The sequence below is a fragment of the Mastigoproctus giganteus genome, chromosome 2, assembly GCF_048544385.1.
Source record: "Mastigoproctus giganteus isolate SK-2022 chromosome 2, ASM4854438v1, whole genome shotgun sequence".
Taxonomy (NCBI): Eukaryota; Metazoa; Arthropoda; class Arachnida; order Uropygi; family Thelyphonidae; genus Mastigoproctus; species Mastigoproctus giganteus.
The window spans coordinates 258,486,622-258,500,957 of NC_143576.1; the positions used below are offsets into that span (position 1 = coordinate 258,486,622).

The window sequence follows — 14,336 nt, forward strand, 5'->3', positions numbered from 1 at the left end:
ATGTGCATGGATTCTTTTATGTGATTTTTTACTTTTGATATAGTATATTTGAAAGCATGATTAAATTCATATTAATTTAAATTTCGCATTTGGTCCCATTTCTGAAAGGAAGAAACAACTTGCACAACTACACTATACATACATTCAGATTCGTATAACATGTATTTGTTTCATATAATACATAAGATAAAGTTCTGTTAAATTAATACAGGTCTTTAAAGTGCTCCGAACTAATTTCTGTGTGTGTGTGTGTGTGTGTGTGTGTGTGTGTGTGTGTGTGTGTGTGTGTGTGTGTGTGTGTGTGTGTGTGTGTTGTGTGTGTGTGTGTGAGAGAGAGAGAGAGAGAGAGAGAGAGAGAGAGAGAGAGAGAGCACAATGCTAGCAATACTTCAAACATTTCCATTTTTAAAACATACAACTATAAAATGCAACAAACAAAATTTTTATCTAAAAAATAGAGAATGCATTTTGTTGCCTATATGATATTATAGGCAACATGTATTAATATTTCAAAATAAAAATTTATTTTGATAATTTAAAAAGTCTGCGTAAACAATAAATTCAATAGTTCATTTACAATTACCATAAGCAATTTTCTTACTTGGCACAATACAATGAAGAGTAGTCATAGTCACCTGTATCAAAATATTTTAACTCAAGCAACTATTAAGATTTTACATAAAAGCAGACATATTGCTTTTTTTATTTGCTAAATTAATGGAATGAAATAATAAAATAAACAGTTCTGCAAGATTGATTTCTTAAAACCAAAACAAACAGGCCATAAACTACTAAATACCAAACAGCCATTTTCAACAATTTTCTTTTAACAATGGCATATAGGAATTCCTCAAAGAATAATAATTTTGGCTTTAATTACAACTAAAATATTGCAAAGCTCATTTTCCACTACTGTTTATGTGGAATAAGGAAATATATCAACCTCATTCCAGTAGCATTTGTGCTCCTTCTTCACTGCTGGTCAGCTTAGAATATGGAATGAATAGAATAAACATAATGGATTCCCTGAAAAGTGCAACTTATTATAAAATAATAATTCACAAACAATGTGAATTTTTTTAAAAATACTACTATTTTGGAATACATTAAAAGTGAATTAGAGCAAGTGGGCATATACTATATTGTATATCACTAAACAGTTCTTACAATATTACATAACAAAGAGAAGGAGAAAGAAAAAAGTCACTACTTTATTATCCATTTTGTTTAACAAATACTTTCTTCACAAGATGTCTTGTATACGGCAGCTCTATGGTAGTAGAGGTAATAATTCTATTTGTACTGTTGCTCAAGACAATGTCACCTGTTACTCCTACTAGTCATTCGCATACTTTTTTCTAGTTCAAATTGGCGCAGATCAGTCCTCTCTAGAAAAGCTTGTCTTTCCAAATATCTATATATGTTAAAAAAATAAATAGAAATATTCTGACATTTTAATATTTTCCTATAAAAGATAATGCCATTAACAATCCAGGTTACACCACATAACACTCATATTAATATGTAATACTGTATTACAATAAGCACCAGATTATATATATAAACACCAAGTAGTCAATTTATTAGACATTTATTAGACTAAATAAAAAGTAGCTCTTCAGCAACCAGAAAAGGACAAAGTGTGTGGACTCTGAGGTGCATGCATCTCAGAGTCCACACACTGTCATGCTGGCTCATACAGAACCATTTCAAACAAATCTACTGCAAACGGCTCCATCCACCTAATCCCACAGATGCCAGTTGGGCTCAGATCCATGACCAAATAAATCAATAAAATAAATTCATCTACATGATCATGGACCCATTTTCACATGCATTTAGTTGACAACGATGTCCAGTAGGCTGTAGCAATCATACATTGATCTACTGGTATGAGGGGGCCTAATGTGTGCCATGAATACCGTTCCCCATATTACCACCAGATTGCAGTATTGACATCTGGCACAATGGATCAAATGATTCATGCTACTGTTGTTACCAATATCATGGTCCTGCTGCTAGCATGGAATAAGTGGAAACAGGATTCGTCCAACAAGGCAACCCTTTTCCACTCCTCAAATGTTCAACATTAGTGCTCCTGTGGCCACACAATACTTTCACTTATTGTTTTTAGCTAAAAACAGAGTGGAACTAAGTGATGCTGTCTGCTGCTATACCCCATCTGTGACAGAGTCCAGTGCATTACGTACTCCAACATATCCCATTGCATACATGTTGTCATTTGACCAACTGTGGCCAGTCTGTTAGATCGCACAATCATTCTACTGATGCATCATTTCTACATCAGGAAGATATTCTGATTCCGCAACATCTTCTTCCAAGAGAGAATGCTAGTTCTTAAAACTAATGCCCCTACCCTCTTGTAAGGTGTCACAAGGTGGTGTGTTGCCAGGTGCTCTGTTCACAGCATTAACAGTTCCCTTCATTTCATATAGAGAAGACATCAAAACCTATGCCAATGATAAAAAAGTGCTCATCAGAGTAGTACTAGGGCACCTCGCAACACGCTACCTTACAAGAGGATGCGGGCCATTAGTTTTGAGAACTACACCTGACCACACTGCCACTCTCATCATGTAGAAGCTTACAGAATTGGAATGCTACTTTTCAAGCTTTAATTTGCAAGTTAATCCCCAAAAATCAATATTGATACCTTTTCAGTGAAATCTCACCCTACACAATTTAATGTAATGGCAATTCCACTAATTGAATAGGATGCTAAGATCTACACGTGCAAGATCTTAGCATCCTGTTCAATCATAAGCTGTCTTCAGTAAGCAGATCAACAAATTAAATAGCAAATTTTGTCAGCTATAATGGCTTATGAAGCAACAACTACCCCCATGCAAGGAAGAGACAGGGAAATTATCAGTGGGTAATATCATGGAACGGGTCACCTTTAAACTCCATCACCCACCACCACTGAAATGGCTGAAGTGTTGGGGTGGGGGGGGAAGAGACAGGAAATCATCAGTGGGTAATATCATGGAACGGGTCACCTTTAAACTCCATCACCCACCACCACTGAAATGGCTGAAGTGTTGGGGGGGGGGTATGTCCTTGATTCATGAATGCTGATTGGCATTCACAATAAAAATGTTAGCTAGTAGAGTCATTGAATTCAACATCTTGAGTGCCTGTACATGGAAAATCTCCTAGCCCTGCATCAGGTTCATGCCATCACTCACAGCAAATAAATACAGATTCTTCCCTTATCCTGAGCCTCTGTCATATATTTATCAACTTGTTGATAAATATGTAATAAAGGCTCAGGAACACCAACAGTAGAAGTGGTGAATTGGAAAAATGTTGCCTGGTCTGACTAATAAGTTCCTGCTGTTTCATACTAATGGTGGAGTAGAATATGGCAGAATGATAAGTTCAGGAGTCTATAGACCCATCCTGACAGGAATCAACAATGCAGGATACTGGTGGCAGTTTAATGGTATGGCTAATGCTTTTGTGGTATACACTGGGCCCCTTGATACCAGTGCAGCAACATATGGCCACAAGTTATATGGAAATCGATGTAATAATATTATCAGAAGGGAAAGATCGTGATGAAATTTGGTACTGTTAAAATTCTACAAAAATGAAAAAGTCTGGGAAGAGCTCTAGAGCCATTCACTTTTATCAAGCATGATAACAGGATTTCATGATTGGAATACAGTTTTACTGCAAAAATAAGCAGGGAAAACAAGCCTAACTAATTTCCATATGTGCTAAGAGTCAAACTAATGGAACAAACTCTTCTGTGAAAGAGAACAAATTTCCCAAAAACTTCCTTACTTCACAAACATGTAGTATTAATTTTAATCTAAACGGTGATCATTTCCATATTTAATTCATTACACCCCACTTACTTTTCTAATCAAACCTGAAACACCAGAATCAACCATCACTCATCTCACTTATCCTAATTACCCATACCCACAATATGACTCGTTTCAAATGTGATATTTGTGCTGATATTCACTTTGATATCTCGCCACAAACCGCTTAATCAAAATTGAACTCTTTTGAATCCTTTTTGGCACAAAATCTCTCTATCCTATTCTGTAAAATTCATCTGCTGTCTTTATTGCTCACCCACACCATAAATAATCCAGAATTTGCACTTTCTCTTCTTGAATCTTGATTTTTTTTTCTCAGTTTAATTTTTCTAGTTAAGTGATTTCCATTTTAACTTTAACGAACATAATCGCAATTGGTTTCTATTACTGAAGTGTACCAAGCTAGCTGGGAGGAAGACCGGACTATTATCATCATTAACAACCATGCAGAAATTGTTCAGTTAGCCATTACACTATCTAACAATGCCAACTTGCCAACACTCTGCAACTTTTATTCACCAACAACTCTTTGAAGAACAGCCTTAATGTTAACCATCCTCTGACCATTTTTATTCATAGAGCATCTCCCTAATGATCACAATCCTTAGCCTCATATCATCTGACCCTAAATGGCTGTGTCTGTTACAGGCACCTCCATAGCCAGGTGGGCAGGAGCAGCAGTGCGTAGCACACGCTTCTTGATTATACCGGGGTTTGAGCCCATGACCACCAAATACAGAGGATGCGGAAAGGTCAAGGAATGACCCCCGCATATCCTGGAGCAATATGGATTTAGTTGCTGTTGTTTGTTTGTTATTTGGTTTTTAGGAATATTAAGCAACTAAGGCCATATTGCTCCGGGGATATGCGATGGTCATTCCCTGACCTTTCCACATCCTCCGTATTTGGTGGTCATGGGCTCGAACCCCTGTCTAATCAAGAAAATTGTGCTATGCACTGCTGCTCCTGCCCACCTGGCTACGGAAGCACCTGACCTTAGTTGCTAATGCTCCTAAAAACCAAATAACAAAACAACACGTGTCTGTTACTGTAACTTATACGATTTCATAGCTGGACTATTACTTTTTTGTGCAAGAAATTTCTAAAAATAACTGGGAATAGCTACTATCCCAAAGCATTAGATAGTGGGTTAACAATGTATACTGCATACAATAAATGTTATCTACTACCAGTATATGAATAAGAACAGCAATTAAAAGATCAGTGAATATGCAGTCTATCACTTACCCATGCTTGCCTTGATTAAATTGTAAAAGTTCTTCTTCAATTCCTTCATCTTTTTTGAAGTTTTTCCAATCTAACAAAGACTTTTCCTTGAGGGAAGAAAAATTCCAAACAATTTATAAACAAAACAATATAAAGCTTAATGAAATATTAAACTAACTTCCTAGAAAGAATGATACCTGAACTGTTGCAATCAGAAACTCACCGGTTAATAGTTGGCTGCCAAATTTAATATTAATTAAATATAAATTGGTGGCCTGCAGGTATCAAAGACCCACGTCATTATTTTATTATTATTAATAGTATATTTTTAAATTAATGTAGGAGTACAATGGTTACAGAAGAAACTGCGCACAGTGTACCAAAACCAGACCTTAACTCATAAGTATACAAATGTGTTTAATTTCACAATGGAGGGCACTTGCATTGTGATATATGATTCCTATATTTATGAAGGAATGTGTATTTCAGAATGATATAGTTATTGAAACAGTCATAACAGAAGAGGAAGCATAATAGTATAGTGTAGTAAGATCATTAAAAAAACTCTGCTGAAATAACAGTTATGAAAATTGGCCACAATATAAATTTTATATAATAGTACTAATAAAGTATGTACACATTTCAATAACAAATGAGTTCTTAACTGAATTACAAAAATTCTAAAAATATTTCATGAACAATTTAATACGAGAACAATAATTACAATTCAAATTTAATGGAAATGGATGCTAATTGATTTATAGTTGAGTATTTATCCTTTTCAGGAGTAGGTTCACTGAATATATGTCAGTGCAGAAGACTAGGTTTTCTGCTAGGGTGGTTCCACGGGCTGACTTAAATTCAGTATTAGTATAAATATTGGCAACATATCAGCAATTTAAGCTTAAAAAATGACAACTGAATTTAACATCGACAAATGCAAGGTACTGCATATGGGTAACGGTGATCCCAGAATAACATACCAAATGTGTGGTCTAGACTCAGGGTAGTGGAAAATGAAAAAGGACCCGAGAGTAATTGTGCAGTCAGATATTAATTTTTCTGAGCAGTGCAGACAGGCTGCCAGGAGAGCTCATGGGGTTTTGTCAATGATACATAGGAATTCTGCTAGCAGGTGATTATTCCATAGTATAAGGCAATAGTCAGGCCACATCTTAAGTACTGCATAGAGGTCTGGAGGCTTCATTTTAGGAAGAATGTAGAGCTGCTGGAATAGGTAGAGAAGGGCAACGAGATTGGCAAGGGGGTACAAAAGGGTGCTCTTACCAAGAGAGGCTTCAGTTCTGCAAATTGCAGCATCTAGATCACTTTGCAGGCACCTGCAAAGTGATCTGATTGAAGTGTTTAAGGATTTGAATGGCTTGAGAAAACCCAATGTTGATAGGATTCTTCCTCTTGCTCAGACTATGCACATAAAGGAACATAAATTCAAATTGAGGAAGGATGGTTGCAGAATAGATGTACAGAAGTTTGCCTTCAGCCAAAAGGTGGTTGATTGCTGAAACATGCTTCCATCTGTTGTGGAAGTGGAGAGTTTGAATAAATTCAAGAACTAGATAAACTATTGGAGGGGAGATATATATAGGTGGAATAGGATTTTTTTTTTTGGCTGATGCTATATAAGCCTGCTTTCTTGCATCATTTGTCAATACTAATACTAACATGATGCAAGGATGCAAAGCTTATATAGAACAAAAAAAAAAAAAAAAAAAAAATTAATTTTCCATTCCTTCCAATAATTTATCTATACTTTCCTTAAATTTATTAAAATCATTCACCTACCTCCACAATATTAGGTGGAAGTTTATTCCAACAACTGGTTACTCTTTGGCTGTCCTTTGTGGAATTTTGTAATGAAACTTTGTACAGAGATGCTTTTAAATATTAATTTGTTCTTATTTTGACTTTACTGTCCAACATTAGAGTGAAATTATTGATCAGAATTTTAAAAAAAATCATCATTACATCTGTTAATGCAGTGATATCCTCTACAGCTATTAGTGCATAATTTGATTCAATTTCATCAACTCTGGATCTGAATTCCAGAATTCTGAAAATATGTTTGTGGTGCCATCAAACTGCGCCAACTATTATAATGAAAACAGACAAAAGATGACAGTAAATATTGGAAGATTAAGATATTCCATAAATAAGAAGATGCATTATTTGAAATATATTTGAAACGAGCTTTAAAACAAATATACACATGTACTTTGGAATGGGTAACCATGCTACTTAACTATGGTATTAAAAAGGACCATTTTGATGTGATAAAGAACACTCTTATTAGTGGAAAATAGTAACAAACATGCACTGGCTATATATCTACGAATATTATCCCCAATATAAAACTGTGGCTATAAATAATAATAAAAAACCACTTGGTAAGAAAATTTATTGAAAATTATGCTAATAAAGATTATGAAGCTACATAAACTAATACAAAATAAAAATAAGCATTTGTTAGAAATTAAAAAAAAAAAAAAAAAAAAAAATTAAAGTACTTGTAAATTTAGAGCAAAGACCCGAGGCATATAAGGTCTTTGCCTCATATGCTCTATATAGTGGTATATAAAGATTTTTTTGTATAGCAAACTTACTTTCCTCATAGCTATATATAAAACAGGCTATTGCCCTACCTGTATCATAAAACATTATTGTATAATGAGGGTTAAAAACTTCAAAAAATGTCTTGAATTTTGAGGTTCTGTTGTATAATACATGACCAAAATTTTCTTGAATACAGTCAAATCTGTCTATATATAAAAACATTAAAAGCATAAATTGTCACATATATATATCAATGCCATGAAGGTAGTCATAAGAATGTTAAACATGAAAACCAATAATCATAAAAAAAAAAAAAAAAAAAAACATCGTTAAGCAGACACAAAAACTTCTTTAAATAGCTTCAAATCTTAAAAATACCTCGTATAATAATTCAAAAATTATGGTATAGGAAAAACTTGCTTGCAAAAGCTTAACAAATGATTACACCCTGAGAAATAACAAGACAATTAAATATGCATAGGAAGGAAGCATGGATCCCACTTTGTAATGTCATTGTCATCAGTCTAGAGAGTGAATGATGACTTTAACAACCAGTTATCTACTAGACAGACCCATCTTTTTTTTGTGGAGAAGCAATTGGACATGGTTAAGATATTTCATTAGGTAATTTCAAATAGATTTGCTGTATTATCTCTAAAGGCTTTCTTTTGATTTAATTAATCAGGTACTAGAAATTGAAATTTTATCAAGATAGCATTAATAGAATCCTTTTCACTACATTCAGGTGAAGAAATAAAATGAAATTATTCAAGATTACAGAAAAATCTGATAGTTAACTGATATAGCAAAAAAAGACTGTTCTGGCAAGGTCCAGATATATATCCTATTCTTACATCTGAAAAAACTGGGCAAAAATGGAAACCGAACTGGGCAAAATTTGAAAATTGTAAAGAAAATATAAGATATACACAGATACTACTTTTCACTGTGAGCGACTTCTAAAGGTTGAAATATAACACATTTACCAACAAATATAACAGTTACTTATTTCACTAGCTAGTGAATAATCAGTGGATACTATCTAGATACACAACCAATTTTATCTTAAATATAACTCAAAGCTTGTTTGACCAATTTTTTATTAAATTATAAATTGCAAATTGTTTACCAGAGTAGTTAGCTTTTGCTTCTTTCCCATAAGTTTTCCTAGAACATTTCCTAAACCAGAGGATCTCTTCACTCTGTAATAAAATAAAATAGTCACTAATCATTAAAAGCTAAAAGAAAGGTTATGCACATATATAAACATAAAAGTATGACGCTATTAATTTAAAATGTGTGCCATTATTCATATACCCATTTCAGTGCTAACTGGCACTTAGGTATAGTGAGGCAACTTATGATGATTCACTTTATACTATGCGATTGGTGCATTTTGCCCACCCTTACAGAATAATATTTTAAAGTTTTTGTATATCTGAAGAATTTGTTCTAAACTTAATTGAGTGAGAAAGAATGAAATGTTGATGGAATTAATAGTTTTACTGATATAAAAGTTACTTTTTTGTGTTAAAATTGGAGAGCGTTATTGTAGTGAGTTCAAAAGGGGAGTGTGATATAATAAAAAGTTTAAGAAATACCAGGTTACAATAAAATATCATTTATTTTTATCTGCTACTAGACATATTTCCTCAAATTGGTTGTGGAAGTTAATAGCTTAAATAAATTCAAGGAAGAAGTGGATGAACTTCTGGAGCGAATGGATGGGTGAAACTTTTCAGACCATCTGACAAATGACAGAAATTACAGCCACATACATGAAAGGCCAGTTACTTTCAGTTCATAAGTCATCAATGTTGACACACACACACACACACACACACACACACACACACACACACACACACACACACACACACACACACACACACACACACACACACACACACACAACTTAAACCTAGCTCAAGCCAGTCCAAAAACAAGAAAATACAAGGAAAAAAATAATAATAATAAAGTTTGAAAGCAGTTACGTAAATTTTTACACTATCCAAAAATTTTTAGATGTATATGGAATGGGCTTTTGGGTATGGGAAGGGGCAGTACAAGGGCTAAACTAATGCCACTGCAACATATTACTTTCACAATAACTCAGATTCTAAACCCAATTACATTTGGTAAGTGCCCAGAATTACTCATTTAAGTGATTTCTCTTAATCAATGTTACACATTAAAAACTGCCACTAAATGTTGTTACCCTTGTTTAGCATCTGATGGTTTAGATGCTTCTGGCAAACTAGGAGGTGTTCTGTTTTCCACTTTCTCAACTTCATAATCCTTTGCTTCTTTGGAGTCTGCATCAACTTCTTTTGTAATCCTTTAAACAAATGGAAAATTTATGCTTTTAAGGTGTTTAAGTTTAATCTTTTATTTTATGATAAATATTTCTAGGAAATTTATGAAAAGTATAATTATGTGATGATAAAAGATCATCATGCTTTAATAGAGATTCATTCAGTAACATAATGCATTCTCACACTGTGTCACTGAAACTATGTGATTGAGGTTTTCTTTGTGCCATTATGTTTATACAGTATTTTGAGTTCCAAGAGTATAGTTTTTGTTAATTTAAACATGAAATTAGGTCATCAAAAGTCAGTAAAATGATTACAAATTCCCAAGGTATGAAAGAAGGATGACACAAAGTTATATTAATATAAAATTAAAAAGCTAATTAGCAGCAGCAATCAGGTGTAGAATTGCTAAAATAACATTAATAGAAAATAACTAGAAGCAGATAGCTGCACATTTAATGGACAAATTGCCATGATTAAGAAAAGTAGGATGCTACTAAGTCTGCTTTATCATTAGCTGAGGAATGCAACAGAACCACAGGTTGTAACAGAGGTGGGAGTACAAATGGACAGAAGTTGCAGCCAATAGTTTTAGCAAGAAACCAGAATGCTTGACTACTAATTGGACAAGAAGCAAGTTCCTATGCTTAACCTGTTCAAAATAGAGTTTGGAATGATTAATAACTGTTTTAAAATTGCTGCAAGCTGTAGTTGTATGCAGCAAACGAAGCTGGAGATTTTGATACAAGCTAACTGAGATGTGCTGCATTTTTATTGTGAGCAGCCTTAATACATTCATTGGAAAACCTAAGTTCAAATATAGGATTGATATTTTAAGGTGGAATGCTGAATAAAGTACTTCATCCCTACAATAATAATCATGGAAGATCTGAGCAAACATTAGGATAGGAAGATCTAAAACAGTAACCAATCACAGAAAAGAGATTAGAAACCACACAAATTCTTTTAATACTAATACTAAATGACACAAGGCTGAGAATGATGAGAGAGAGAACACTAAATGTGTACTTTACAGGTTGTTGGTGAGAAAAAGATCAAATGTTGGCTGCGTGGCTAGGATTATCTGGTATTCTGGTAAGGAAAACAAACAGGTTATGTAAGGTCATTGGTAATTGCAAAAGCCTTAGCAGCTTGACTAGGTGGGTTCATAAAACTAGAAAACTGAAGCCAGCTGGAGTTGAGAACATTAAAATGGCCAAGGAAAATTACCTCACTGTTAGAAAGTCAGACTAGAGAGAACAGAATTTCAAAGAAGGAATGCAAAGCAATCTGTTGAGTTGAAAGAATGATAGAAGTATACATAAATTTGAATGAATGGAGTAAAAATATTTTAAGCCAGAGAACAGAAAGAGCAGATTGTGACGTATGCTTTTAATTTTGGATGATCAACAACATTCTAATCTCTTTATATAAATTACAAAACCTATATTCAATTTTTCTGATGAAAGTATTCTATAACCTTCTTCCTCATGTGAAAAATATTATACTAAACAAAGGAAAGAAACCTAGAATATTCAACACCAGCACAAATGTTGATCTCAAAACTGTTTACTGAAAGTGGACAGATAACCAAATAAACTTTAATTCTAGCAAAACTCACTCCTCTAAAAATGTTTTTTAAACTTCTCTTTAATATTAAAGTTTACTACTGAGGTAAAAAATTTTGATTTTGAAGAGAAGTACAGCCAATTTCTAACTACTTTTGGCATAAAAAAATATAAATATATATCATCCTCCGCAACCAGAGAGGCTTTTTCCTTTGGTCAGCACTACTTTTCTTGTGGTAACTGTTAATCTCACCCTGACCAAACAAAACACAAACCTACCCTAACCACAGAATACTGACTTCCATATTTAAGCTGTACTTTGAAAAGCAAATCTTTACTCTACGCAAAACATGCAGATTTTGCATAGAGTAAATATGCAAAATCTTCATGTTTTGCTTTTTCCTTTCCATAAAAATGTCGAATTATTACTGCAAGCCTTTACTAATAGATATTCCTATGGAAATTATTGTTCTCAATTTCTATCTATGATTCAGCCGCCTTCTTCATTTTACAAGACACGCATCAACCAATCATCATTCAGTTACAGTTCAACTTCAAACATTTTGGTGGAACTATCAATAAATGTTTCTTCACGATATGCAAACTCATTGAAAATATGACTTTATATCTTTGTGTAGCTCAAGAAAATTACAGTAGTATTCAGTCAAATTCAGCAGAACTCTAACTTTCTAACAGCTGCTTTGTTACAACTTACGTAAAAAGGACTGTTTGTGACAAGTGAATGTAAAAATACAGTAATATATGAGTAACTGATTAATAAATTCTTAAAAGTGCTTAATAATCAGTAATTTCTTAAGTGCTTAATGATTAATAATTTCTTTAAAAAAATTCTACCAACCTATACTAATGCAATGGAATAAAATAAACTTTACCATCAATCCCTAGCAAAAGTCATATATGATATAAACTATTATTAAATTGGATAAAAGTCTAAGCAAAACTAATAGCAAGACAAATGTTTAGTTGAACTGTAACTTAATCAGAAGACAAACTATTTATTTTCATAAATAGAGAAGCTCCTACCTAGCTTGGATTGTCCTGCTACCAAAACATTTTCTGTATGTTACAGAAAATGAACACTACATGGTCTAAATGGGAACTTCTAAATCAGCCTCAAAGTTGGCTAAGGCAAATATTATTACCAAAATTGTAACATTTACATCTTAGGAAATAAAATATTTTATAAATACCCATGTACAAATTAAAAAAAAAAAAAAAAAACAGAAACCTGACTTCCTCTCCAGCAAAGTCAAACACTTGGGTTATAGTAACCTTTGATTTAGAAGGTGATGCATTACTTGATTTAACAGGACTGCTAGTTTGAACAATTTCTTCAGATTTTTTACCCTGAAAAATACACAATACAGAAACTGTAATTTCAGATTATTTTTGATCATTCCTATACAACATACAGGTATGTTAGATAAGATGAAATGTTTTCTTACCATACAATGTTAGGGCTAGTTTGTTATAAACTAAAATAAATATTTAAAATTATTCATAACCAAAAAAAATATATAGTTAATAAAAAAACTGTTAAGCCCAACTACATAACATGTAGGTTCCTGCTTCAGCATAAGCATGGAGAAGTCAATTTTATTGTCTGGGTGGCAGATGAAATTATATCCTGTCAGGCACAATTTAAATATTATTATGGCACTCTAATTTGTCTTTTTTTTTTTTTTTTTTTTGTCAATGCAATCCATAATACAGTTGCAAATCTAATATGCTTAGTAATGTTTCCAACTTAAGAAAGATAACTATGCATTTTTTACTGTAGTTAGATACACCATATTCTCCATACTCCTATTAAAGTATAAAACTCAGGATTCAAAAAAACACCAGCTTAAAATTTTATTTATTATTTTTTTTTTACTTTGTTTCTGCTGGTAAAAAGAAATTTCAAATTAAGCCACTTATTAAAATTTTCCTTTTATTTTGTCTAGTAATCAAACATACTGTGAGCAATGTGTTTTACTCTCTGGTTCCAGAAAAGAAAACTCAAAATTAAAATTGAGAAAATTTTTTAGCAAAGACTGCATAGACAAAACAAGAATACCTGCATACAAGAATACCTAGCTTTTAACATTTTCTACCATTGCTAAGGTTAGTTGCAAAAAAATGCCATAAAACATGGCTGTAACGTGTGGAAGAAAACCAGTTCCAACAGGAGAAATCTGTGCAATACAAGATGCTACCCAAATTTTCCCGAAATTTGAATGTTGCACGGGAACTACATCTAGTATGGACTTATGGTGTTAGGTAACACTGCATGCATCCTTTTGTGAATCATGTCACGCAGCGTTGGGCTGAATAGAGCCATTAAAAATTTATGTGCAGTTCTTTGGTGGCGTGTTTTGCATAGTTTGCAATAGGCAAGCATTGTTTGCGTTACGCAACAATCACAAACTAAGTAAGCACATTGCTCTCTCACATCAATCGCAATTGTGATTGTTGCCTATCGCAAACCATCTCACATCAATCGTAGTTTGTAATTGTTGCAATGGCAACAATCGCAAACTACACAATTGATGTGAGAGAGTAACATGCTTGCATCAAGTTTTGTTTCCTTCTTAACGATACAGCAGCAGAAACCCATAGGAAGTTGAAACAAGCTTTTGGTCACAATGCTTTAGGCCAGACGCAGACCTACTACCGGTTTTACCGTTTTAAAAAAGGTCGAATGCCAGCTTATGATAACGATTGTTCTGGGCGTCGATCATCGAGCACCACCCCGGAAAATGTCACAAAATTTACAAAAGTAGGGCGGCGATCTGTGA

General features: G+C 33.4%; 1 protein-coding gene across 1 annotated transcript in view; it reads right to left on the bottom strand.

Annotated features, from left to right (window-relative positions):
* Positions 1-1,132: 1,132 nt before the first annotated feature.
* The window catches only part of Yeti (yeti), a 54,825-nt gene continuing 41,621 nt past the window's right edge, over positions 1,133-14,336 (bottom strand). The window contains exons 4-8 of the mRNA XM_090369112.1: positions 12,785-12,903; positions 9,871-9,990; positions 8,782-8,854; positions 5,103-5,188; positions 1,133-1,414 (exon numbers count right to left, since the gene is read on the bottom strand). Of these exons, the coding sequence (XP_090225238.1) occupies positions 1,321-1,414; positions 5,103-5,188; positions 8,782-8,854; positions 9,871-9,990; positions 12,785-12,903 (492 nt within the window). The 3' untranslated portion in view covers positions 1,133-1,320. The remainder of the gene's footprint in view (positions 1,415-5,102; positions 5,189-8,781; positions 8,855-9,870; positions 9,991-12,784; positions 12,904-14,336) is intronic.